This window comes from Crinia signifera, chromosome 2 (genome assembly GCF_055691185.1).
Source record: "Crinia signifera chromosome 2, ASM5569118v1, whole genome shotgun sequence".
NCBI lineage: Eukaryota > Metazoa > Chordata > Amphibia > Anura > Myobatrachidae > Crinia > Crinia signifera.
In genome coordinates this window covers 392,804,693-392,830,976 of record NC_139218.1, presented here as the reverse complement: position 1 = coordinate 392,830,976, position 26,284 = coordinate 392,804,693, and the positions used below count along the sequence as shown (strand labels likewise).

Genomic DNA, 26,284 nt, shown 5'->3' with positions numbered 1-26,284 from the left:
GATGCGACCCATTCGGTGATGTACAGAGGGTTTATCTTAGTACTTTTGTCCCCAACAGGTCCGCACGCCTCCTCACACTATCCTGAGATGACGCATCAGTGCTCGGAGTGTCAGCAATGTTTCCCTAATCATTCAGCCCTCGTCACCCATCAGCAAACGCATAGCGCCAGTAATCTGTATAGGTGCTCGGTCTGCGGAGTGTGTGTCGGCTCCAAATTGGCTCTTACCGCCCACCAGCGATGTCACCCCAAGGACAAACTGTTTTACTGTTCTTACTGTGGGAAGTCCTTCCACCAGTGGTCAAATCTTGTGTCACATAACAGGACTCACACCAGGAAAAGTCCGTTTTTATGCACGGAGTGTGGGAGATGCTTTGAGTACAGATATACTCTTGTCAAGCATCAGCGGAGTCACTCTGGCGAAAAACCATTTAAATGCACTAAATGTAGCAAGTGTTTTGCACAAAGATCCCATCTTGTCATACATTTGCGCACCCACACAGGGGAGAAGCCATTTGTATGTTCTCAGTGCGGCCGTAGCTTTAGTGATAGTTCAAATCTTGTCCGGCATCAGAAAGTTCATGCCAGGGGTAAATAGTCTGCATCTAGGTGAATGAGCTTTCACTCGGATACATACAGTAATAAACCTTGATTTAATTGGAGTAAGTGTCCAAGAAACTTATTTTTGTCTTAATTTTGTTTTGAAAGTGAAGGTACAACAGAACTGTGTGTTACATCTATAGCTTTTATGTGTGTGATAATGATTACTTGATTATAATAAAAGTAAACAAAAAAAATCATTCACGTGAAATGTTTTGCGAGCATCTCTTCCACAAAAAAAGCATCCAATGCAGCTTGGGGCCAAAGTGTACAGTAACAGTACACATCAAAGAATGTTTAAAGAGGGCCTTCAGTAGCTTATGGTAGTATGGAAAGAATTCAGAAGGGTAGCTGAACATTACCGCATCTGAACTGAGCTTACTGTGTGAAATGCTTTGCGAGCGCCTCTTCTACAAAAAAGGTTTCTTTACCTTTTTCCGATCAGGCAGTTTAGCATACAAAGAAACTTTGGGACCTAGCGTACAGTAACAGTGTAATGCAAAGCATGATTGGAGGTGCCTACAGTAACTTGTGGCAATATGGAAACCGTTCAGCAGAATAACCAAACATGAAGCTTCTGAACTGAGCTCACTGTGTAAAATGCTTTGTGAGCATCACGAGTTGCTGTGTGTATTAAAATGAAAACATATCCAGCATGAAATTGATAACATCAGAGTTCTACATAACAGTTTTTGTCAAAAGTGTACACCTTGTGTCCTTTGTGGGACCCAAACCCCAAGGAAATGGCATGGTAACCATCGGCAAACCCACTTGGCCAAGACAGCCACTGAGGCAAGTTATGATCACCTGCAGTGAGATAGGTACACTCAGTGAATTTCTTTGGCTTCCGGTGTCCTAGATGCTGAACCAGCATAGTGAAAGTAAATATTTTATTCTGTTGATATTCATAGTTACTATCCTAGTGAATTTATAATGTGACCTGCAGCCCAGCATCCTTTTGGAAAATAACGCTTTAGCGATTGTACCGTATGTACTGTATGTTTGCATTTCTGGTTACTGTATTCAGTGATCCTGTAGCTCATCGCAAAAGCATGAGCTGCCGCCACACTTGTATACTGCATATAACATACAGTAAAGTAGTTCTTGCACTACATTACTATACTGTATTTCATTGGAGACCTCACACACGTGCAATGGTGATTTTCAAAAGTAACATGTGGTGGACAAACATAAGTGTTACACTTGCTGGCAACTCCATTGGCCACACTAAACCACAATTCACCACGTTGCAACATGATCGGTCGCGCTACTGCCTAGTGTATCGATCTATGCACCAAAGGGAGGTTAGGTGAGCATGGGTACATTTGAGAGTTGCATGCCAGAATAAAGGAACTCATGCCTCAGTTTGCAGCACAAGTTGCCATTAAGCGTTAAAATCTCCATTCAGTCAGCCGATGCAAACCACCTAAAATCACCACCTTAGATGCATGCTACACCAAAACCTGCCTCAGCCATAGTTAAAAGTGAGAGCTGCAGGTAACTTTGGTGGGCTTTTATTAGCATTCTGGTTGGTTTCGGGTGAGATGTACTAAGCCTTGAAAAGTAATAAAATGGAGAGTGATAAACCTCCAACCAATCAGCTCCTGCCTGTCATTTTTCAAACACCTGCGCCTGTGAGATGGCAGTTAGGTGCTGATTGGCTGGTTGTTTCTCACTCTCCAGTTTATCACTTTTCAAGGTTAATACAGCTGCCCCTAATGGTTAATTATAATGGTTTGCGCCTGTTGCTTATTAGAAGTGGTGCAATTTTTGTGCAATTATGGTGGGGCTCTGGATAGGCCTTTGGCAAAATAATGGTTCACGCATCACAATACGCTCCAAAAACACTGCATTGGTTTTGGGCATTGAGTTACAATTTTGTTGTGATTTTGGCATGAGCTGGTACGAAGGCGATTCTTAGGAAGTGTGTGATTCCCACTGATACCAATGTTATTTGGATGATGTATGGACCAATGGCCGATTTGTTGTGATATGAACGTTTAACATGAGACATCCGCGTGAATTAATCCTGAGAAAATCAGCAGTTTTCAAAATCATAGCTTTGGTGCAAAGAATTTGACCAAAGTCCACTTTTAGTGAATTTCCCTGATAATGACTTCAGTGTCCTGTCTCCTCATGCAACAGTCTTTATTTACCATGCCTTGTATTGTAAGCTGTTGTTTTCTTGTTTTTTCTCATTAATGTATTTTGTTAGGCGCTGCGGGAACCTTGTGGCGCCATATAAATAAAGGATAATAATATATCCATACACAATGCTCCTTTGTTTTTATTAAACCGTAAACTACACAGTTGTGTTCAGGAATGACAGGGTGAACTTTTTAATGAGAAAAATTAAATCATTTTTGAGAAAATTAAATCAAACCTAAACTCAACGTTTATCGCACATGACACGACCCATCGGCTGATGTACAGAGGATTTATCTTAGTACTTTTGTCCCCTACAGGTCCGCACGCCTCCTCACACTATCCTGAGATGACGCATCAGTGCTCGGAGTGTCAGCAATGTTTCCCTAATCATTCAGCCCTCGTCACCCATCAGCAAACGCATAGCGCCAGTAATCTGTATAGAAGCTCTGTTTGCGGGGTGCAATTCAGCTCCAAACTGGCTCTCACCGCCCACCGTCCATCTCACACAGCGGACAAATTGTTTTACTGCTCTTACTGTGGTAAATCTTTTCACCTGAGGTCACGTCTCCTGTACCATAAAAGAATTCACACCGGCGAGAGTCCATATACATGCACGGAGTGCGGGAGATGCTTTGCGGACAGATATACCCTTGTCACGCATCAGCGGATTCACTCTGGCGAGAAACCATTTAATTGCACTAAATGTACCAAGTGTTTTGCTCAGAGAGCCCATCTTGTCAAACATTTACGAACTCACACCGGGGAGAGGCCGTTCGTGTGTTCTTACTGCAGCCGTAGCTTCGCTGATAGCTCAAATCTTGGCCGTCATCTGAAAATTCACACCGGGGGGAAATCCTCTGCGTCTAGGTGAATGAGCCACCCGTGGGATACATACACTAATAAGCCCTGTTTATGAACTGGAACTGTGACGTTTCTTTGTGGCTTCATTTTGTTTTGAAAGTGAAGGGGCATCGTTTGAATAAGTGGAATAGCCTCCCATCAGAGGTGGTAGAGGCTAAGACAGTAGAACAATTTAAACATGCTTGGGATATGCATATGAATATCATTACAAAGAAATAAGGATCAAAAAGGGGCAGACTAGATGGGCCAAATGGTTCTTATCTGCCGTCAAATTCTATGTTTCTATATAATATAATTCTTATGCGATGTTCTTGTCTATATAACATTGACTCACTTATTTTGATGACATGATTGTGTCTGCTTACACTTGACTGTGTAATCTGCGCCAATTATATATTTATGGGTTTTGTGCCCAGAGACCCCTTGGTTAAGCTGAACTGACATCTGCACATAATGCATTATAACACAAATATATTGCCTCTTTGGTATCTGCCCTGGAGCTGGAACACAGCGGTGGGCAGTTACTTCAGCTGGGGGGACAATAACAAGTTTTAGTAAACCGAGGAAAGCACACACACAATGTGTTCAGAATTTCCAATACATGTTGAGTATCCCTTATCCAAATATCCGTTATCCAAATTATTCCGAAAACCTCTCCAGAATGTACTTTTTTTATAACATACTGGGTACATCTGTAACTGACACTACTGGGGACATGATATGTAACTGGCACTAAATATATCCAAGAAAATTATTGCTTGGCATTCAAATTCAGTTTCTCAGATAGTACGCAAACTTTGTTTCATGTTTTAAAACCTTGTTTCATGTGCAAATAAAATATATTTGTGTGTATTTCTTGTGTTTGATGTGTTTATACAACATAAATGCAAGATACCTCAGGATACCTCATTCATATTTAAAAAATATTCCAAAATTTACGGAATAATCCATTATCCAAAATTCTTCTGGTCTCGAGCATTTTGAATAAGGGATACTCAACCTGTACCAATTCAATTGTAAATACATTTATTGTACCAGTTTGTATCTTTTTGGAGTTAAGGTTTTGGGTGGAATAATTTGTGTAAAGTAACAATGTTTTACCGATTTTTTTTTTTTTTTTTTTTTTTTTTTTTTTTAATTATTATTTTTTTTTAAAATGTGGAAATACATGCTTTAAAAAACCAATAAACCTCCAGTACATTGTTGCATTATTTTAGTCTACAACGTGTACAAGAAAATGTGAATGTGTGTGTGAACACTTTGCTTATTGAAGACTTAATGATGATCTATCACACACAGTAGGGGCTTTATTAACCGTTCAGGCTTCAGTACGGATGGTGTAATGGTTGTCAATACTGCCTCTCAGTACTGAGGTCATGGGTTAAATTCCCACCATGGCCCTATCTGTTTGGAGTTTGCTTGGATGACTGTGCTTTGTATTAGTACATGGGTGGCTGGTGGCAGCTGGTATGTCTTCAGTATTTAGATCTGGAATCATTACTGAGTTTAGACAACAGACTGTGTGCGGCAAGATGATTACAGAACGTTATACCTCTCCTGATGCCCAGTTTTGAGGCCGGTGACAACATTTTTTTTTTTAAACTGTTCAGAATCAGTTCATAGCCCTTGTATGACCGCGTTATGGTTCAGTCCGAGCATTACACATTCTTACACCAGGATCAGGAACTCTGCGCTTAATAGTGTATGTTTTTAGATGCATTTGGGCCAATTGCATTGACTGACATGATGCCAAGACTTACAATGGTCCATTGGCAGTGGAAGAGATTAAAACATCCTCAGGTAGAGGAGAGGGGTGAAGGAAAGGATGAAGTCAGACCATTTCGGTTTTCTGTTTATAGTCATTGATCATATAGATGTTACCTCAAGGACTTGATGAATGGCCCCTCTTCCACTTTGACATTGAAATAGAATGGCATATTAGTAAGTTTCCCTCATATATTAGAGGTTGTATTCGTCTCATATAAAAATGTACATACAGGTATGAGTATGCCTACATATGTTCTGATATTTATGCCAGTATGGGGAATTGACAGACTCCGCAACATTCCTGTAGTGTAAATCCAGTGTTTCCTGTGGTGACAGTGATTGGAACAGATCTTTTCTGCTCACTTATCCCATACCAATCCACTCTGCATGCTTCCAGACCACCACCCCTGCACCCACATCAACCTGATACACATCTCACCTGTCTTTTCCATTCTTATATTCTGTACTCTCTGGAATGCCAGATCAAGCTGCCAGATCCAGGACCTCATCATCTCCCACTCTCTTTAACCTTTACATCATCCCTGAAACATGGCTTTCCACCTTCCCTGCTGCCCTCTTCTTTGCGGGTCTCTCCATTACCCTCTGTGACTCCTGATAACCGCCAAGGTGGTGAAGTGGGCATCCTACTCTCCCCGAACTGCACTGTTGTTTTATGTCATCTGAACTCTTGCTCATTTTCTCCAGCTTTGAGGTCCATTCTATCTGACTCTTCTACCCCATTCACCTACCGTCCCCCTTGGCATTCCTCCCCATTCCTGAACAACTTCACTTCCTGGATTCCTTATTTCCCCTCCTCTGACCTCTCCTCCATCACCCTCGGTGACTTTAACAACCCTATTGACATTACTTACCCAGTGTCCAATAATCTTCTTGCCCTCTTCTCCTTTTGGCCTTTCTCTGTGGACTCCCTTCTCCACCCCCACTCACAAACTTGGTTACTACCATGTCCCTGTCTTCACTCACCATTGTGATCCTTATAACTTCTTTAACTCTCTCTTCCCCCTTCTGACCCACCATGCTATCTCAAACATTCACATCTTGTGCTCCTTCCACCCCACCACAGATAAGAAAGTCAACTCCCTCATCTTATCCTTTCCCCTTCCCCCTCTCCTCTATGCTTCTCTCCTCCACTGAGTGCTTTCTAGTTGCTCAACTCTTCAACCTTTAACTCTCTACATCATCTTTCCCTCGCCATTCAAACATGCTCTTGTCTTACCTTTTAAAAAAAAAATCTAAAAATCTGACCAGCTACCTCACTATATCCTCGGTCTCCTCCTGTCAGGCTTTCATCTGCTCCACTCCATTGAAAATGCTCTGGTCAAAGGTTCCAGTGACCTGGTTTCAGCCAAGTACAGGGGCTCCACTCCCTTGTTATCCTACAGGACCTTTCTACTGTGTTTGACATTGTGGATAATCCTTTTCTCTTCCACACCCTCTAGACTATTGGCCTCTCTAGCACTGTTCTGGCCTGGTTCATCTCTAACCTCTCAAACTACTACTTCTCCCTGTTGGCCTCTGGCTCCACCTCACCCTTTTTCCTCCTCCCTTTTGAGGCCCACAGGGTTCTGTCCTAGGCCCCCTTCTCTTCTCTCTGTATACCTCTTCCCTGGGTGCACTTATAAGCTCCTTAGCTCCAATAGCACCTCTAGGCTGATGACGCGTAACTATATCTCTCCTCTCCTGACCTCTCCTGCTCTGTCCTCTCTCATGCATATAGCTACCCCTCTGCTATGTTGGTGCTCTCTCTGAAGCTCCACATGGACAAAAGCGAACTCCTCATCTTTTCTCCATCCACAGTCTCCACACACACATACCCCATAATGCCATCACTGTTGACATCATCTCCCCCGTTCCCCAGTGCCATTGCTTGGGTTTAACTCTTGACTCCTCCCTGTCTTTTGCCCCTCCAATCTCTGACTTAAACCTGTCAGATCCAGCTACACAACATTGCGTGCATAAGGCCGTTCCTCTCCCAGATTGCGACTAAACGTATTAACTCACTGGTCATCTCACGGCTCGACTCCTGCAACAGTTTCCTCACCCTCCCAGCTCATTCACCTCCATTCTGTTCACACTGGCCTTCTGCACTACCAGCTCGTTCCCCTCCAGTCTGTTCTCAACTCTGTAGCAGGACTTATCTTCCTCTCCTACCGCTCCACTTCTGCCAAGCCCCTTCACCAAAAATGTGGCATCTCCCATTTCCTACAGATTCCTCTCCTCACATACAAGGCCCTCTCCAACTCCACTGCTCCCTACATCTCCAACCTTATTTCCCTACATGCTCCCTCCCGCCCTCTCTGGTTGGCCAATGACTATCACCTCTCCTCTATCCTGGTCACAATGACCATTTGCATATCCAAGGACATGCCCCTGCTCCCCCCCCCTCCCTCCAACCTTGCAAAGGTTAGAACGGGCACTGGAAACCCTCCTATTAATCAAAGCGTGCCCTTCCACATAACCTAGTACTGAGGCCACTCTCCTTACCTGCCGTCCCCACTTTCTACATTTTAGGCCATCCCCACTTTCTACATTTTAGGCCTTCTTGCCCACACCTCATGTCACCTGTCTGTCTCCGCTCCCTCTAGTCTGTAAGCTCCTTGGAGCAGGGCCCTCTTACCTCATGTTCTCACCACCCTGTTCTCCCGCACATCAATTACGGCTCTCTTACCAATCTACCATCTATACCCACATCTCTTCTCACTTGTAATCATTCATCTCTACCAACCACCGCTGCCCCTGGTAGTATGCGGACACCTCCTCTGCTTCCCCACATCCCAGCTGTATTGTGTACTGATAATTGTGCTGATAATAGTCACCTGTGCTCTGTTTTAGTTCTTCAGTTACTCTAATATGTAGTTCTGTGTACCCTGTATTGTACTAATATGTGCTATATGTATGGCGCTGCCAACCAGCGGCGCTTTATAAATAAGATGTAATAATACCCGTTCTGAGCCACCCCTGTGTGCCCCTCCCCTTTAGACTGTAAGCTCTCAGGAGTAGGGCCCTCTCCCACATGTGCACCGTCCTCTTTTAGAATTTTTTTTTCTCCATACTTCTTTCAATGGCACCTAACCCCAGGTTTCTGCCCCCCTAATAATGATCTGTGTCCTGTCCCCTTATGCAGAAATCTTTATTTACCATGTACTTCTCCTTATTTGCTTTGTACTGTAAGTCGTTGTTTGCTTGTTTTTACTCATTTATGTATTGTTAGGCGTTGTGGAATACTTGTGATACGATAATATAGGTACAGAATCTAGATAGTTTTATTTGGGAAGGACAGGGTGAAATTTAAAGTGACCATTCTTTATAATATTGAACAAATTAATTCAAACCGAAACTCAACATTTATCGCACATGATGGCGCGACCCATCCACTGATGTACAGAGGATTTATCTCAGTACTTTTGTCCCCAACAGGTCCGCACGCCTCCTCACACTATCCTGAGATGATGCATCAGTGTTCGGAGTGTCAGCAATGTTTTCCTAATCATTCAGCCCTCGTCACCCATCAGCAAACGCATAGCGCCAGTAATCTGTATATATGCTCCGTCTGCGGGGTGCCATTCAGCTCCAAATTGTCTCTTATCGCCCACCAGCGAGGTCACACCGAGGACAAAATGCTCCATCGTCCTTATAAAGGGAAATCTTTGCACCAGCGGTCCCGTCTCCTATCAAATAAAAGGACTCCCACCGAGGACAGTGCATTTTCATGCCCGGAGTGCGGTAGAGGCTTTGAGAAGAGATCTACGTTTGTACGGCACTGGAGGATACATTCTGGCGAGAAACCGTTCAAGTGCATGGAGTGTGGGAAGCGTTTCACCCAGAGCTGCAACCTTGTGAAGCATCAGCGCACTCACACCGGGGAAAGACCGTTTGTGTGCTCTCAGTGCGGACGCTGCTTCTCCCAGAGCTCAAATCTCGTTCGGCATCAGATCATTCACTCCGGGGGGAAATATTGACCTCTCCTGTGTTCTAGGTGGACGCACAGCCATCCGGATACATGAGAATTGTATACAGACTGCAAAAAATCTTACCTGACGTTGCTTCTTTATCCAGCAGCCATTTTGTGCACCCAGTTTTGACCTTTAGTGGCAGCCATTTTGTGGATTGATCTGAAAATGTATGGTGGGGAACAATGAAACTGTCTCTTGAAATACTTAATCTTGTAATAGCCATACAGAGAGATTATATTAGGGGTGTCCTTATTCTGTTTCTCGCTTTTGTTTGACTTTTTATGATTGTATTGGTTCATCTGTGAAAGTCTGTGCTAATTCTTGCTGTCTTTCCCTATGATCCTTCAGCAGCCTACTGGAACACCACTTAAAATGCACATTCTTTTCCAAATTACTTCATTGTAACAATAGGCTTCTGCAACCTTATACTTGCCTAACTTACCATAATGTCCGGGAGGCTTCCAAACATCGGGTGGCTCTCCTGCCCTCCCAGCAAAGGCTGGCAAGTCTCCCGTTTCTCCCTCCCGCTCTGTGCACTTCCCCCTCCCCTCGATTGCCCACACTAGATCAGGAGTGGGTGGGGCGAGCGGACCCAATGATGCAATTTGTGGTGTATTGTCATCATATCTCCTCCCCCTTATATAGTGCCTGTTTTCTCAGCACTGTAGAAAAGGGTGGAGCCAAAATAATGTAATCTTGCCACCACGCCCCTGGATATCCCCCTATGGACTGGTCCAGCTGTCGCCTCCTGGAGGAGGAAGCATCAAAGTATGGCCTAACTCCTACCTCCCCTTCAGACACCTCCATGTTGGCTGACCTATCCATTTTCCAGCCAATAAAGCAAATGCACAGTCAAGCTAGCCAGGTGACATCAGATTATGGCGTTTGCACTTTTATACATTTTGTAAATGAGCCTTCACATGTTGCGTGATGTATAATTAAAGTAATAAAAAATTATAAATAATTTATAATATAATACATTATTGGAATGGCATTTAAGGAAAAAAAATTGACGCGGATTTAGCTGTGCTGTAGGCATATAGTGGTGGCATTCATATTGTGGGCCGAGCTTATGACTCATGACAGTGCCACCTATACACTCACTAGGAACCACTGACATCGGTGAGGCATGGCGGCCATTTTATGGACCGAGTAGATAAAAATAAGATTTTTATCACAGCACATGGAAGCAGTGATATCACTAGATCCGCATTAAATAACAGCCGGGTTATCATATTTGCTTAGCTCTAACTGTGATAACAAGTTCTCTGTAGTGTATCGTTAGCGTTCCCCATTACCTGCCTGTCTCACTGTCACTACTGCAGTCTGTTGCAACATACATACCTAAACTCCTGGAACATAGAAGAGGCTCCCAGAAATCAGGTGAAGCTCCTGACCTCCTAGAAGAATGGGTGTTTGTTACAGCCCCCTGCAACCAACACCCTCCCTTGGTCCCCCCAAACCCCCCACCACCACCATAGTTGTTGAGGTCCAGGGCAAGTCTGATGACACAATTAGCGCAGAATCATATCATTGTGGCTCATAATGGCCACAATGACACACTCATGCTGTCACACTCCTGGTTCATCCCCTATTTGTCATCATGCCCACCATCACCCACCACAACCTTGCCCCATCAAACTGCCCCCACCTCACATCCTGCAGTACTAGCTGCCATGTCCTGGGTGGGGGGCAGCATCAGTGTGCAAGGTGGTGGTGGATGAACGGTCGGCAATGTATGTGGGGTTGAGGTTTATCCTGTCATTAACAGCTGTCTACTGTAACATACTACAGAAGATAAACATACAAAATGGCCGCCTCTGTGTATGTGTTACTAATCAGTATGTAAACTGATTCTGTTCATGATTTGTTTTTGTCTGTGTATCGATATCTGTACTTAGTGCAATAAATTGAAAGTATTTTTTCTAAGTAATATTCTTAACAATCAGATTGGATTTGGGTGAAGGGGGGCCGCGCTAAAGTTGACCTGACACCCTCAGGTAAAACACCGTCGGAGGACCCTTAGTAGAGTTGCGCACAGCTTAATGACCAGCTTTGTGCCTTATCGTGGGTCTATAAAGTGGATAGATTATGGTGAAGAAGCTGTGTCATCTGCCGATGGCACTACTTGTGTCTTGTGAGGAGCAGGACCAGCTTGTGTTGTCACCTTACGCCTGTCGTAGGCGACACAGCGAATGTGCAGCGACCTGTGTTCAGGTAGATGCGAATAGAAAAAGTTGCAGGACTTCATCGATGGCTGGAGTCCCGCATGTGCGGTTTTTCGATATATGTCCACCGTACGAATTTGTGGCCATGCAATCAGTTATGAATAGGGCCCTATATTTAAAAAAAAAAAAAAAACATTGCTATTATTCTATTGTATTTTATTAAGAAGTGGCCAAAAGGGTTCTGTTGCGCCGTACAAGATGATAAAACTGACAAAATGCATAAGTACAACATAAGACAGACCGTAAATAATTTCACAGAGATACAAAAATACAGTGTGCAGGTAGTAGTTATATATAAAGACAAAGCAGAGAAGGCTGAAGAGAACAGACAATACTGCCCGCTGCTGAAAAGGTGGGCCTGCTATAATGCCACTAGAGCTGGCTGGTATAGCCTAGGGCTCAGGTTCTCAAACTCGGACCTCAGGACCCCATACAGTGCATGTTTTGCAGGTCTCCTCACAGAATCAACTGAAATAATTAGCTCCACCTGTGGATCTTTTAAAATGTGTCAGTCAGTAATGAATGCACCTGTCAGGTGACCTGTAAAATGTGAACTGTGTGGGGTCCAGAGGATCCCTGGTGTGATTTCAGGAGTACCTGTGCTATTTGTCCCCCAAATGCCACCCCACATTATTCACAGCTGACTTAATTGTTAAATGGTGGATCCCTTGAAAGTCACCTTTTTCCATTGAGTCATTTTGGCACCTCCCGGGACAGTATAGTCTTACAAAGTGATGTCATACTGCTGACGTCACTGTGAATCCTAGCTAAGCAACAAGTTATATGATACTGAATATATGTTTTATGTGCTACCTATAAGGTACATATGTATGATTACGCAGAATGTGTCACACGTGATGACGCGACCCATCCGCAGATGTACAGAGGGTTTATCTCAGTACTTTTGTCCCCAACAGGTCCGCACGCCTCCTCACACTATCCTGAGATGACGCATCAGTGCTCGGAGTGTCAGCAATGTTTCCCTAATCATTCAGCCCTCTTCACCCATCAGCAAACGCATAGCGACAGTAATCTGTATAGGTGCTTGGTCTGCGGGGTGTGTGTCAGCTCCAAACTGGCTCTTACCGCCCACCAGCGATCTCACACCGAGGACAAACCGTTTCACTGCTCTTACTGTGGGAAATCCTTTCATCAGAGGTCCACTCTCCTTTGCCATAAGAGGACTCACACCGGGAAAAAACCTTTTTCATGCCCGGATTGCGGGAGATGCTTTGCCAGAAGTTCTGCTCTTGTTACGCACCAGCGGATTCACACCGGGGAGAAGCCATTTACTTGCACCGATTGTGGAAAGAATTTCACGCAGAAATCCAACCTTGTGAAACATCGGCGCATCCACACCGGGGAGAGGCCGTTCACATGTTCCCAGTGCGGCCGCTGCTTTTCTGACAGCTCAAATCTTCGGCAACATGAGGGCTCACACCGGATTAGGTGAATAAACTGCCATAATAAACCTACATAACAAGACTTGTTTACTAAGTGCAAACAGATTTATTTTCCCCCGGGACGCAGGACTTGGAATGGCGCACGTAAAGGAACAGCCTTATCGTTCATGGAAACGTTTACGTTGGGATGGTGACATACATTACTTCTCTTAAATTATTCGGAACAGTGAGGGAACATCACAGCTGTATTTTTTCACCTCCACCTTGAAATTTCTCAGCTCACTGGGAACCAGTGACATCACCATGACATCACAGGTGGCAGATTCCACTTTGTTTGGTGATGACCAGTACACTGTACTGTAGTATTTGTTTAGTTTCCTCTATATCCTGCAGGTGTCAGTGGTGCTACTTCTGCCCAGGTAGAGGGTTACTGGTAGATTTACTATGTAGAACAATGTCAAAGGTTCCAATAATCGCCTATTGTGACAATCGCTAGTTAGTAAATCACACTTCGACTATGACCGCACACTCTTATAGTAACACGCTAAAGAGGGTAACCAGATCTGTGAATTTATTTTTTTTGTATCAACATGTTTTGATGATGACTGGGAGGTGGCTGGTCTGTGTTATGGGACGTATAATGGAAGGGTTGGGGACGGGTTGCTGAAGTGGTTGCGTACACTGATCCTTACTAACAATGGAGGCTGTACTCCGATGGAAAATCTACACCTATTATAGGACAGCTGCAAGTGCCGACGGAACACCAAGAGCCGCATAGCAGACATCTCAGCCCTTGCACACACAGACGCGTAATATACTCCCGAAGAAGCACTGATACTAACATTAATATAATGTCTTAGGCAACTGTCTCAAAAATAATTCAGAATAAGGCCCTATGACCGGTGTGTAGGGACAACGATGGTCAGCACTCACACCAATAATAACCCTTTTACGGCGGTAGAAGAGTAACGTTCACTCTCCGCGTAAAAATCAAACTCTTCTATGGCCATGAAGTCACATTGGTGCTGTTGGAAGGTGCTCTGCTGGTTGCACACCTCCAAGAATAGAATAACCTAGCACAGTGATGTCATACTGCTGACATCACTGTGACTCACAGCCCCAACGCTATTGCATCTCCCTGTGCTGATAGGTCATGGGGACAGGCACCCATAATTTACCTTTCCCGCCACACTCAGATCACGGGGGAGACAAAGTGATTTTTTTTACCAGAGTTGGATCTAGTGTGTTGTGGATTCCATATGAAAAATCCTTTGTGATCAGGCTTAATTTCACAACGGAGAGTGGAGAGAGGGTGTGGGAGGGGACTGGAGCACTTCGATTTCCCAAATTCCATTAGCACAACTTTAGAGCGCCACTCTGAGTTCATTTAGCTTTAGAGTTTTTAATAGTCGGTAGGTGGAGGCAGGAGTAGGTGACTGTCTGACTGGCGGGTATCATTGTCAGTGTGTGTGTGTCTGTCGCACACTGCACACTAACACACCTCCAATGCAAACGCGGGGCTGCAAAAAATGTTTACATTTTTTTTTCCCCTAAAGGAAATTATTCTGCAATATGCTTGTCTTTTGTGTGCGAGTCCTGCAGAGACTGTGTTGATTTTACACTATTTGTCCAAAAACTATCCTGTTTCTAAGCTGCACCCCAAGATGCCATCTTTAGAGTGTTGTCTTGACTGTTTAAAAAAAAAAAAAATTGGTGTGAAATGGCCTTTCAAAATTACCCGGGTCCAGCAACCCGGCATTCTGACTTGTTAAAAAAAAAAAAAGGCTTATAACCCTGTGACGGACCCTGGTTGCTGTGCAGTGTGAACGGGTAACCCAGGTTGAGCGACCCGGGTCTCGATCACACTATAGGGAGGAGGCTGTGTCAGCTACAAGCATTGCCTCCTCCCATGCCCCAATGACGTACCTCCTCTGCGCCCCCCCCTTTCTGATGTCAGCGACCCGGCTTATTTATCGTAGTAAAAGTAAGTATGGTAATGATCTAGACTGAGTCAGACATGGAAATTGAAGATTCTTCTCTGGAAGTGAATTAGTGTGAGGGAAATTTTGTGTATCTGATGCTTTTGAGGATACTGATAATGTGTTGGTCAAGAAAATGTTGCTCAAATCCAGGAGAAAGATGTAGGTCAGCCACCAATTGCAGCAGTTCTTGACTTGATGACAGAGGCGTAACTAGAACTTTATGGGCCCCATAGCAAGATTTTGCTATGGGCCCCCTAAGAGTGGGGGTGCAGGCTATCACTTACTGGGGGGGGGGGCAGCAGGTACGTGCTGCTTGGAGAGGGGGACAGACAGGCTGTCACAGGGTGGGTGTCCGTGGCAGACACATTATGGTGAGAGGGAAGGAAGCAGGCTGGGGGGAGGGGTGGATAGGCAAGCGCAGGTGGGGGAGAGGGGCAGGCTGTCACAGGGGTAGTAGGAATATTTAGGTGAAATGGGAAACAGGCACAAAGTTTTTTAAAATTGAACATGTAATCTCCCCTTTCCCTCACCCCTTGTTACCTGATGTCAGATAGTGTGGACTGCACTTGGCCAGGTGTGAGCACGGATAAACAGCTGCCATCCGACTCCCTGCTGGGTAGTGTCTAGATCCCATGCAGTTACCCTCTCTGCTGTGCTGCTGCGGCGGGTAGCGGTGACTGTGAGAGCATTGCACCGCTCTCACTCAAATGTCCCTGCAAGAGCCGCCGGGCGCCCGCTTGTAACAATCTCAGCGAGCGCCCGGCAAATGGATGGGGCAGTCGCAGCGCTCTCTAGTCTGGCGCTTGCAGAAGCCTGCCCTATTAGGTCCCCAGCAGCACAGCTCCCGTCCTCATTCTGAGCCAGGAAGTGCCGAGTCCCCACTCCTTAACTCAGCACAGCGCCGCAAAAAAGTGAACAGCTACGAAAAATATACAAAAGGTAGCAGCCAGTGCTGTAACTATAGAGGATGCAGGGGACTGCCTGCTGGTTCTCGGGCCCCCCAGCCCTCGGGCCCCATAGCAGCTGCATCCCCTGCACCCTCTATAGTTAAGCCACTGCTTGATGATACAACTATGGCTATTGTCATGCCCGGGCACAAAAAATCCAACTTTTGAATCAAATTTACCGAAATCCTAGCATTTGCCAAGATGTTTCTACCGTTTGTGAGGCCAAGGAATGAAGAGGTAGGGACATTCACCATCTAGGCATCTCGTCCCTTTTATGACATTTGTAGCAAGTTCATGTAAATGATAAAAAAAACTGAAATATCCTGTTTAATTATAGCAATATTATGACATCTAGACAAGCTAAAAAAAATTGTACACACGTATTGACACTTCTTCCATGATTCAGTTTGATTATGTATATCCAAAGGAGGAGAGAGAGAAAGGAGAACTCTGGGTGGGGGCACCTTGTATCATGATTCGGTTTGATACAGTAAGCATCAATAGAATAGTGGAGGATTAATTTAATGACATTGACAAAATTAGCAGTCCCTTTGAAAGGGTTTTTAGTACAGCCAGGTAATTTGTGATTGATCGGAGTAAGCGGCTGCATCCAAAAATTTTTGAAAAACTGATGTTTATTAAAATCAACTATAAATGATGACAAAGCCCTGGGCAGCCAATTACACCAAACATACTCTTCTGTTGTAACTGGGGAGAGGAGTTAATATTGTATGATGATAATGAAGATATTAACGAGTGGAGAGGGAAGTGATGAGTCTGACTTTTTCCAAATGTGACTTTGTTTAACTACATTAAGCTTTGTGTTAGTTTGGTTTAACCAAAACGCAAAGATCTAATCTTTTGTGGGTGCCCATTCAAACTAAACACTTCAGCCACAGAAGTGAGGTGCTTGGTTTTTGTACTGTGCATGTGCTTTTTTTTATATATAAAATCTAAGGTTGGATAGAAGGGTCCAAATTTCATAATGCACCACTTTTATTTTCACCACGTGCTGTCCTGGCCTCAAACAAAAGTGCATACTATCCAAGGAAGTACTGGAAGACCGTATACACTTTCTGCTGACACTTTAACCCTTCGAGTGCCAAATTAATTTGTCAAATTAGGTATGAAAATTGCCAAGCAAACATTTCTATTCATCATAGTTATCTCACAAATTCACCATATGAAGGAAATATACTTTTTATTTTTTTACACAACAATTTTAAATAAGAATTTATATATAACAAATGTGAGCAACGCTGGCATTTTTTTAGCAGATATTTTGCACATTTCTCACAGAGATGTTGTAGCTTAAAAGGTTAAGGAAAATTACAGACCATTAGGTTCCAAAAAATGGAAAAATAATGGCATAGCTGACTCAATTTAAGTTATTGACTCAAGTTAAGTTAAAGTTTTTAAATTTTATGATTTCTTGTGTTAATCATGTATGCGGTACAACAGTATTGGAAAGTATTTTTTTTTCTCCGCTATTAAACAGATTGCCATGCTGATTTTTTTTGTGGTAATAATGTATACCTTTGTTAAGCACCTAAAAATGAGATATCTAATGTCGATTCAACCTAGAATTTAAATTTCTTGAAAAATTAGCGTTTTTAACCATTCCATGAAACATAAGATAAAGAAAGTCATTTGGTTTGGATTCTGGAGAAAGTTACATTAGGAGTCCAAATCTTGTGGTGATTACTTAGAAAAAAAAACCATGTTACTTCAAATAAACTGGATGAAGAAGCTGCGATGAGTAAATAATTTAATAAACAGAAAAATCTATATTTAATAACCTAATTGGCAGACAGTGGAGATATTAGGGAGAAATCGTTATTTTGACATCTTATAACTTAAATGTAAATATCTGAGATGGGTGGTGGACAATTCATATTGTTGATTTTGGGTGGTGGTGGGGGGGTGGGGTGTTGATCTGATGTGGAATGACCCTGTACTATCTGACATCTTACACATGACGTGACCCAATCGCTGATGTACAGAGGGTTTATCTTAGCACTTTTGTCCCCAACAGGTCCGCACGCCTCCTCACACTATCCTGAGAAGACGCATCAGTGCTCGGAGTGTCAGCAATGTTTCCCTAATCATTCAGCCCTCGTCACCCACCAGCAGACGCATAGCGCCAGTAATCTGTATATATGCTCGGTCTGCGGGGTGAGTTTCAGCTCCAGATTTTCTCTTACCACCCACCAGCGAAGTCACACCAAAGACAAACTGTTTCATTGTTCGTACTGTGGGAAATCCTTTCATCAGAGGTCAAATCTCCTTTGCCATAAGAGGACTCACACCGGGGAGCGGCCATTTTCATGTCAGGACTGTGGGAGATCCTTTGCCACCAATTCTACACTTATTACGCATCAGCGGCTACACTCTGGGGAGAAACCCTTTGGTTGCGCAGAATGTGGGAAGTGTTTCGCTCAGAGATCCACCCTTGTTAAACACCAGCGCATCCACACCGGAGAGAAGCCGTATGTGTGTTCCCAGTGTGGCCGTTGCTTTGCCAACAGCTCAAACCTTTGGCAACATAGGAGAGTTCACAACGATCTAAGTAAATAAACTGCACTTCACAAACATAATAAGACTTGTTTACTAACTGGAAACCGACATATTTTCCCACGGAACGCAGGACTTGGAATTGTGCTTGTAAAGGAACAGCCTCGTCTTTCATATAAACTTTTGCTTATTGACGATGATGATGATTTTACATTACTTATCTTGTCTTACATTATTCATGACAATGAGGGTGCAATGAGGCTGTCTTTTTTATGTGTAACGTTTGATTGTTCATGTATCACATTGGTTCATTTGCACCTAGAAAGCTCTCCGCTCACTGGGAACCAGTGACATCACCATGACAATGCTTCAGCCCACCGGTAGCAGCTTCCATTTTGTGATGACAAGTCCACTGTAGTGCTTGGTTAGATCCCCCCTGTAGCCTGCAGGTGTAATTTTTGCTATTACTGTCCATTTAGAGGGGTTTGAGTAGATCTACTGAGGATCTGGTTGACAAAGTTGCCGATGATCAACGACTTTGAAAACCCGCTCTTTAGTAAATCTACCCATAACCGTTGACCACATGCCATTCATAGTAACTGCTAAAAAAAACAACTGTACTGTTTTATAACCTTGTATTCAACATGTTATTTTTATGATTTGGTTTGGACTGTATCACTAGAGAACTGATGACCAGGTAAGGTCACTGGTAACGCTATAGCATAATAAAGGCCGTGTTATTTATCTAGTGCGTGTGGTCAAAGCAGTGACTGGGATTTGGCTGGTCCATCTTATGGCCTTGTTCTGGGTCATGGATGGTTTGCTGAAGCAGGGTATACAGATTCTTACTCACATAGGAGGTCATACTTAGATGGACATAGGGATAGTGCAAACAGGATAGGGGCATTGGACTAACACTAACGGCCTGTCCACAGGACTACTTTGGGATTATTTAAGAATGTTTTACCTAGGGATTGTACTAATGAACTCATAATTATTTATGGAAGCACAAGGGCACCACTGAGCTCTGAACCTTTTGTTAAATGCCACCTGGTGTTCTGCCACATTTTAGACCACTAATGAAAAGCATTTGCCAGCCAGAAAGTTAATATCTGCTTCAATTACTTGGATGTCACAGAAAGCGACATGCTTTCTTGGACTGACTTGAACTAAGATCTTTAGGATGGCTATCCTCATCAACCCCTAGTGTTCTCTCCTAGAGCTTTGTGGTAGAGGATGAGCAGTTGGCTTCACAGAACCAGACCCTCCTCCATCCCATCTCTGATCACAATTTTCTGGATCTCTAATAACACATTGATCAGACCTTGACTAGCTATATTGGAAATGGTGACATTGTCAAAGTAGCATCACAAGTGCAGCTATATGATATTTAGATGAGGTCTGGTGCTTGGCCAAGAGACCAGGACCTTTAAAACAAAGACTGGAATGGGAGGCAGTGTGAGAAAGGCAGACCAACACCACCCCTTGGACAGCCCTTGTAAGCAGGTCTACCCCAATGGGAATTGGTGTCTTTGTAAAAAGTCTGTACTTACATCTGGTCTGGTGTTGTGATATTGATCTCTACCAGCACCTAGGATATACATGGGAGAGATACTGTTTGACTGCTAACAAACCTAATTCACCTTTAAGAACACATTAAGTGCATCTCTCCATTGGGACTAGCTCTTTCATTCGCTCTGCAGTAATGTCCTGCTGGTGAGATCTCAGGTCCCACCATGTTGGTGGAGAGCTTGGTCAAGCGGACAGTAGACAACAAAGACTGGAACCCGAGGCAGTGTAAGAAAGGCAGCGATTAGTCTGTTTATAGGATTACCTTTATAACATTTTATTTCTCAATCGAGGGAATGGGTAAAATGAGAATATTATGGGATAATAAAGTGTATTCGTGAATTATCAGTCCACAATGTTTTATTCCATGAGTGGAGGGTTTCTCCCGGGTGTACTGAATATGGAGGTGCGCTCCTCAGCGTAATGGGATTTTCACAAAAAGGAAGAGCAAAGTACTCTCTTTTGGTGGTGGCACTCTTGTGTGGTCTTTTCTAATTAAAATATAACCTTTATTTCAAAATATGTAAAAACTAGGGGTCGTCGTACCTTAACAATTCACACACAAAACTAAATACATAGACACCAAAATGTCATAGGTGATTATTAGTTAATAGTTTTGGACTATTTCCTTAGATAAGTAGCAGACTGCTGTGAACATACATCTACTAGCTTTTAAAGCATTTGCTTTGAGCCGGCTCATATTAGGTTACAGTATATGGTCTTTGAATTATAAGTGCCAATATTCTAATAGTTTCAACAACCCAGTTGCTAATATAACGGTTCAGGTAGGTAAACAGGACCAGTAATCAGGATAACAAAAAATGTGTGTACCAGTGGCAGAACTTGTGGGTTGTAAGCCCAGGTGCAAAAATATTATTTTGGCCCCCCTTCTCGACCCCAACCCAAGTTCACAATGTGCAACACTGCAGTGGGTGACAGGGGGAGGCAGAGGGTGAAAGGGAGATGCAGGAGGAGGCAGAGGTTAGCAGGGGGAGGCAGAGGGGGACATGGGAGGCAGAGGGGGACAGGGAGAGGCAGAGGTTAACAGTGTAAGGCAGGGGGTGACAGAGAAAGGCAGTGGGGAGGCAGAGTGTGACAGGAAGAGGGGGACAGGGGTAGCAGTGGGCTCCTTAATCCGCGGGGGTCGCTGTGCACTGCACCTGCTGCACCAATGGTAGTTTCATCTCTGGTGTGTACTCAGAGGCTGACTTTTCAGTTGAAATCCTTCATATTGCATCACATTAATTTGGGATGGGTTAGGGATGGGTAGGGGGAGAACATGGACCCTGCTTGCCTGTGATCTGCCCCAAGCAGAATAATGGTGACCACTCACCAGTATTAATACTGTTATGTGGTTGGCAAGTGAACAGGCTGCAGTCCACACAGGGTGAATAGGTCAGTAGATATCTGGTTTCACTTCCCCATATTGGAGCACTGAATATTAATTCATTGCAGGATCGCTGCCACTGTGTGGCTGTGATGGGAGTACCTACGAAGGGTGCAAAATTGGGGAGGCAGACCGTGTCCTCCACATGCAAAAAGTCTGCTGCTGCCCCTCACTAGCTGTATAGTATTGGTGAGGTGTGAGCGGTACTGCTACCTGGTCTGGCGCTAGGTAGTTCTGTGTATGGAGAGCCTGGGCTCAATGTGCAGAGGGGGAAATAGAGAGGGAGAGTGGTACAGTACGTACGGGGATACCTGCTGGCCTGTTTGAACAGAGCTGTAGCAGTTGGTCCATGGTCTGGGTGAGATGACATGGCTTGGCCCTGCACAGCGGGAGACCCTTCTGGTAGACGGCCGTTTCGCCAAGATGGCTACCTCATTTGGAATTCTCCTTGCTACATAGTGAGACACCGGAACTGCGCCTTGTTGTGGGCTGATTTGGACTTCATGGGGGATATTTTTGAGAATGATAATACCCTGGTATGTTATTTATTGTGTTACACTTTGTGTTGTTTATAGGGACTATTGTATTGCACTTGGTGTATGTCTGCTTTTTGTGTAATAAAGGTGCCATTGTACCTTGCTCTCCTCCTTACTTGTGTGATTGTCAGAACTAATACCCATTTTACACCATCAAGCTGGATCACACCCGGGATTTTAGCCACGGCTCCAACCCGGGTGCGACCCGGCTTGTGATGCCTTTCACAAAGGAAATCAGGCCCTCTGATTGGTCGGAGTGACATAGATGACCAGCACACTCACCGATTTTAACCCCTTCTATGCAGGGGAAGAGTGGTGCTCACCCCCACAAAGACAACTTAAACCCATCAATATCCAGACCTACCCATATAATACTATCCTACCCAATTACCACCACTCCATACAGTCCGCACATAACCTCACGTATTTCTCCACTTTCACATTCTCCTGACCCTAGGCCGACATTGCTGTGTGACTGTCATATCTATCTATATATACAGCCCACCAAACACCTGTGAAATCTGTCTGGATTAGCATGCAATATATCTCACCTATCCTTCTGTATCGGTGCCTATTCCCCGATAGAGTTTACGCTTGTGAGCAAGGCCCTCCTACCGCTATGTCCAGCTGCTATTGCCAAGTCCTGTTTTATTACAGGTTTGTCCTGATTGTAAAGTGCAGTGGAACATGAATGCACTATAAATGGTATTAACAGGTAAAAAGACAACTATGGCTGTTGTCACATTGACACTTTTGGAAGCTGCTTTCCTGGAATAGTATAACCCAGCACAGTGATGTCATACTGCTGACATCACTGTAACACACAGCCCCATTGCTATTCTATCTCACAGTGCTGGGGCTGATAATATGATAGGGCAGGGTGATAGACACCGCTATTTTAAGCTATAATACATGGTAAGCAGTCATTAGGTCGACGGGTAGACATGATCAAAAGGTTGACGTCAGTTTTTCACGATTTTTTTTTTTAAAATGGCACGTTCATATGTTACCATCCCAGTGGGCATCGGGGGGGGGGGGGGGGGGATATAATGGTGTGCTGAGTGCAGCTGCCATCCCACTTCCCACACAGGGTGCTCGGAGATCTGAGACACCACAAAGGTGTCTCAGATCTGCGAGCGCTGGAGAAATCATTCAATGATCCCTGACCATCAAATTATTTCTTCCCAGCAGCCAAAGCAGCGAATGAATGGTTATGCAATAATCCATTCGCAGCCCTGCGAGGGATTGCAGCGTGCGAGTGGGGGGTGGGCGGCCGTGCAGGTGGCATCTGGGGAACTTGCAAGGCAGCCTTGCGAATCAACCAGAATAAGGTCCTTAATGCATGTCAACTGACTGCCGATCAAAAGTGGTCCACCTTTTGACTGTCGACCTAATGACCTATACCATAATGCATATTAAAGAACGTTTCAAGACAAATGCCAATGTTATGTGGGAATGACAGGGTTACCTGTTAAGGGACAGTTCTATATGTTAGTAAATATATGTAATGTGTGATATCTATATGGTACATATGTATAACTGCAGAGATTGTCTCGCACATGATGCCGCGACCCATCCGCTGATGTACAGAGGGTTTATCTCAGTACTTTTGTCCCCAACAGGTCCGCACGCCTCCTCACACTATCCTGAGATGACGCATCAGTGCTCGGAGTGTCAGCAATGTTTCCCTAATCATTCAGCCCTCGTCACCCATCAGCAAACGCATAGCGCCAGTAATCTGTATAGGTGCCCGGTCTGCGGAGTGTGCGTCCGCTCCAAACTGGCTCTTACCGCCCACCAGCGATGTCACACCGAGGACAGAGTCTTTCATTGTAACAGTGGGAAATCCTTTCCTCAGAGGTCACATTTCTTGGCACATAAGAGGACGCACAATAGGGAGAGGCCATTTTCATGCCCGGAGTGCGGGAGAAGCTTTGCCAAAAGTTCTACTCTTGTCACGCATCAGCGGATCCACTCTGGAGAGAAACCATTTAGTTGTGCAGAGTGTGGGAAGCGTTTCACACAGAGATCCAACCTTGTGAAACACCGGCGCATCCACACCGGGGAGAGGCCGTTCGCTTGTTCCCAGTGCGACCGCTGCTTTTCTGACGGCTCAGCTTTTATTCGGCATCAGAGAAGTCACAGCTCAGGAAATATTCTGTGCTCTAGATAATCGGTCTGACGGATACATGGTGCGCCTGTTTGCTACTAACTTCTCCACTTTGTGCTGCATTTCGTGCTCCCTGGTGTAATGGATACATCTGAAAATCTGACCTGGTATAGGTAAAACCGATATCACGTCATGGTCGGACCTAGTACTACATTAGGATCGTCTTCTTTTTTTCATAGAACTTTTACTTTTCAACTTACATTACAGTATCCATGACACTGAGGGACAATCGCTGCTGTCTTTATTACACTGGACCAAGTGACATCTCCATGGACATTGCTCCAGCCCACAGATGGTAGCCTCCACTTTGTGCAGTTACAAGTCCTCTGTAGTTTTTGGGTAGTTTCCTCTAGCCTGCAGGTGTCAGTGTTGCTAGTACGGTCGATGTGGTTAGTTATGGGTAGATTTACTGAGGAGTGGGAAGTCAGAGGCGCCAATGATATCCAGCTCCCTCAAACCACTTCTTAGTAAATTACCCTGAGCCTTTGGTCACATGTTATCAGAGTACCATGGTAAAGAGAGTAAACATAACTGTATTTTTATATTTCCATAACATGTATTGATGATTTTATTTGGGCTGCACCACTAGAGGACCATTACTGGAATGTAATAAAGGCCATGCTATATTTCCAGGAAGCTGGACTGTTTTCAGAGAGGTGACTGAGAGGTGGCTGTTCGGTCTTATGGGCATGATATGGTAGTGTCACTGGTATAGTGCTGAAGTGATTGTGTACACAGATGCTGTTTCAGGTGGGTTTAGTTTGAGGAGACCCCCATGTGTAGATTCCCAGAAATGTACTTCAGCAAATAACTTTAATATAAATATGGATTTATTGTATACTTAGGCATGATCAATTCGACAGATGATCAATAAAGCCACATCAGCAAACTCAGAAGCCCCGCCCTCTGCACCTAGAGGCTGAGATATTCAGATTGTTTTGGGACCCAGGCATCAGGCTACTTAACAATGACAGATTCTAGCTTATCTAGGCTGAAAACTCATAGGTATAAAGATCAAAATTATGAAATTTACATAAATGCTAATTCCCTGTGGGGTGCACTGTTGCCTCAATTTTGAGCGTTAGAAATAGAATCATAATTCATTGTATTACATGGAATATATAGGTTTAAGACACAAGGTGAACAATATTGTCCCATGATTAAGAACCAAGGATTCCAATGTTGACCTACTGTATGTCCAAGTCAAAAACACTGCAATAATCTGTATTTGGTTTTCAGCTGCCCGAAAACAGGGAAAAATAACATCTAAAACAGTGAAACTTTATTTTATTTTTTAATCACTTCTGAGTCCGCCCTTGCACCAAATACTCACCAAGTTGCAGTTATCCTTAAAAGGATATGGTTTAACATTTTAAAAACTAGAACAAAGCCTACCTATTAACCATGTATCACATTTAATCACCAAATATATTGCTAAAAACATAAGAAAACCCATATCCTAATTGGTTAGGATTCCTATGAGCCACCTTTATATTGCAGCAAACCGATTTGCTGGATTTTACCAGAATAGCCACACTTGATTAATTTAGATACTGTACCCATCTTTCATTACTGGTATTATACATTATCTGTTAATAGTTTACAAGTGTTCTACTCGCTTTAAGAACCAATGGTTTGGCATAGAAAGTTACTAAATGGCTAGTTCCTGGCTCTACACAGCTATTACCCTGACCGATTGCACAGGGAGGCTGAATTTAACCAGACACATACAATGGCTGATTGTCCCAGTCATCAGTCATTTTCAATATGTATTGATGCCTGAGTTCAGTGGTCATGCAGGACGTTGGCCCAACTCGAATGTTTTCCTTTTAAAGGGGCAATGACTTTCAAGGCAAAAACCGTGTCTTGTGGATAATTGCCTCTTTTTAAAAGAAGTCCAAGTTCAGCCAGAATCCTGCACGACCGTCATTTACATCCGCCCCAACGCGAATCCTTCTTTTTCTCGCACTAGTATGACTTTCATGCTGATTAAGTATCCATTTCCTGCACAGTTGCCACACAATTAATATCACTCCAACTGCGGGTAGAGTTGATGCCCCAATCCATCTCCTAAGGACTCTATGGTCTTGGATCCAGTAAGTTGAAGAGAGGCATCTTGCAGCGTTGTGGAGTTTTAGGGTACATCCTGTGGTTTGGCAAATAGATTGGGCGCTCAGGGACTCGCCATTCATACTGCCC

The 26,284-nt window shown here is 44.0% G+C and overlaps 1 protein-coding gene across 6 annotated transcripts in view; it reads left to right on the top strand.

Annotated features, from left to right (window-relative positions):
* LOC146058240 (uncharacterized) overlaps positions 1-26,284 on the top strand; it is a 110,057-nt gene that overhangs the window by 48,272 nt on the left and 35,501 nt on the right. Inside the window, exon 12 of one of the 6 annotated variants that reach the window (XM_083170427.1) lies at positions 17,945-20,972. The exons of 3 other annotated variants lie outside the window; for them this stretch is intronic. In XM_083170427.1, the coding sequence (XP_083026553.1) occupies positions 17,945-18,486 (542 nt within the window). In that variant the 3' untranslated portion in view covers positions 18,487-20,972. Of the gene's footprint in view, positions 1-58; positions 800-8,813; positions 11,261-17,944; positions 20,973-26,284 lie in introns of those variants that run through there. 2 more of the 6 variants (XM_083170428.1, XM_083170432.1) reach the window with 2 other exon arrangements.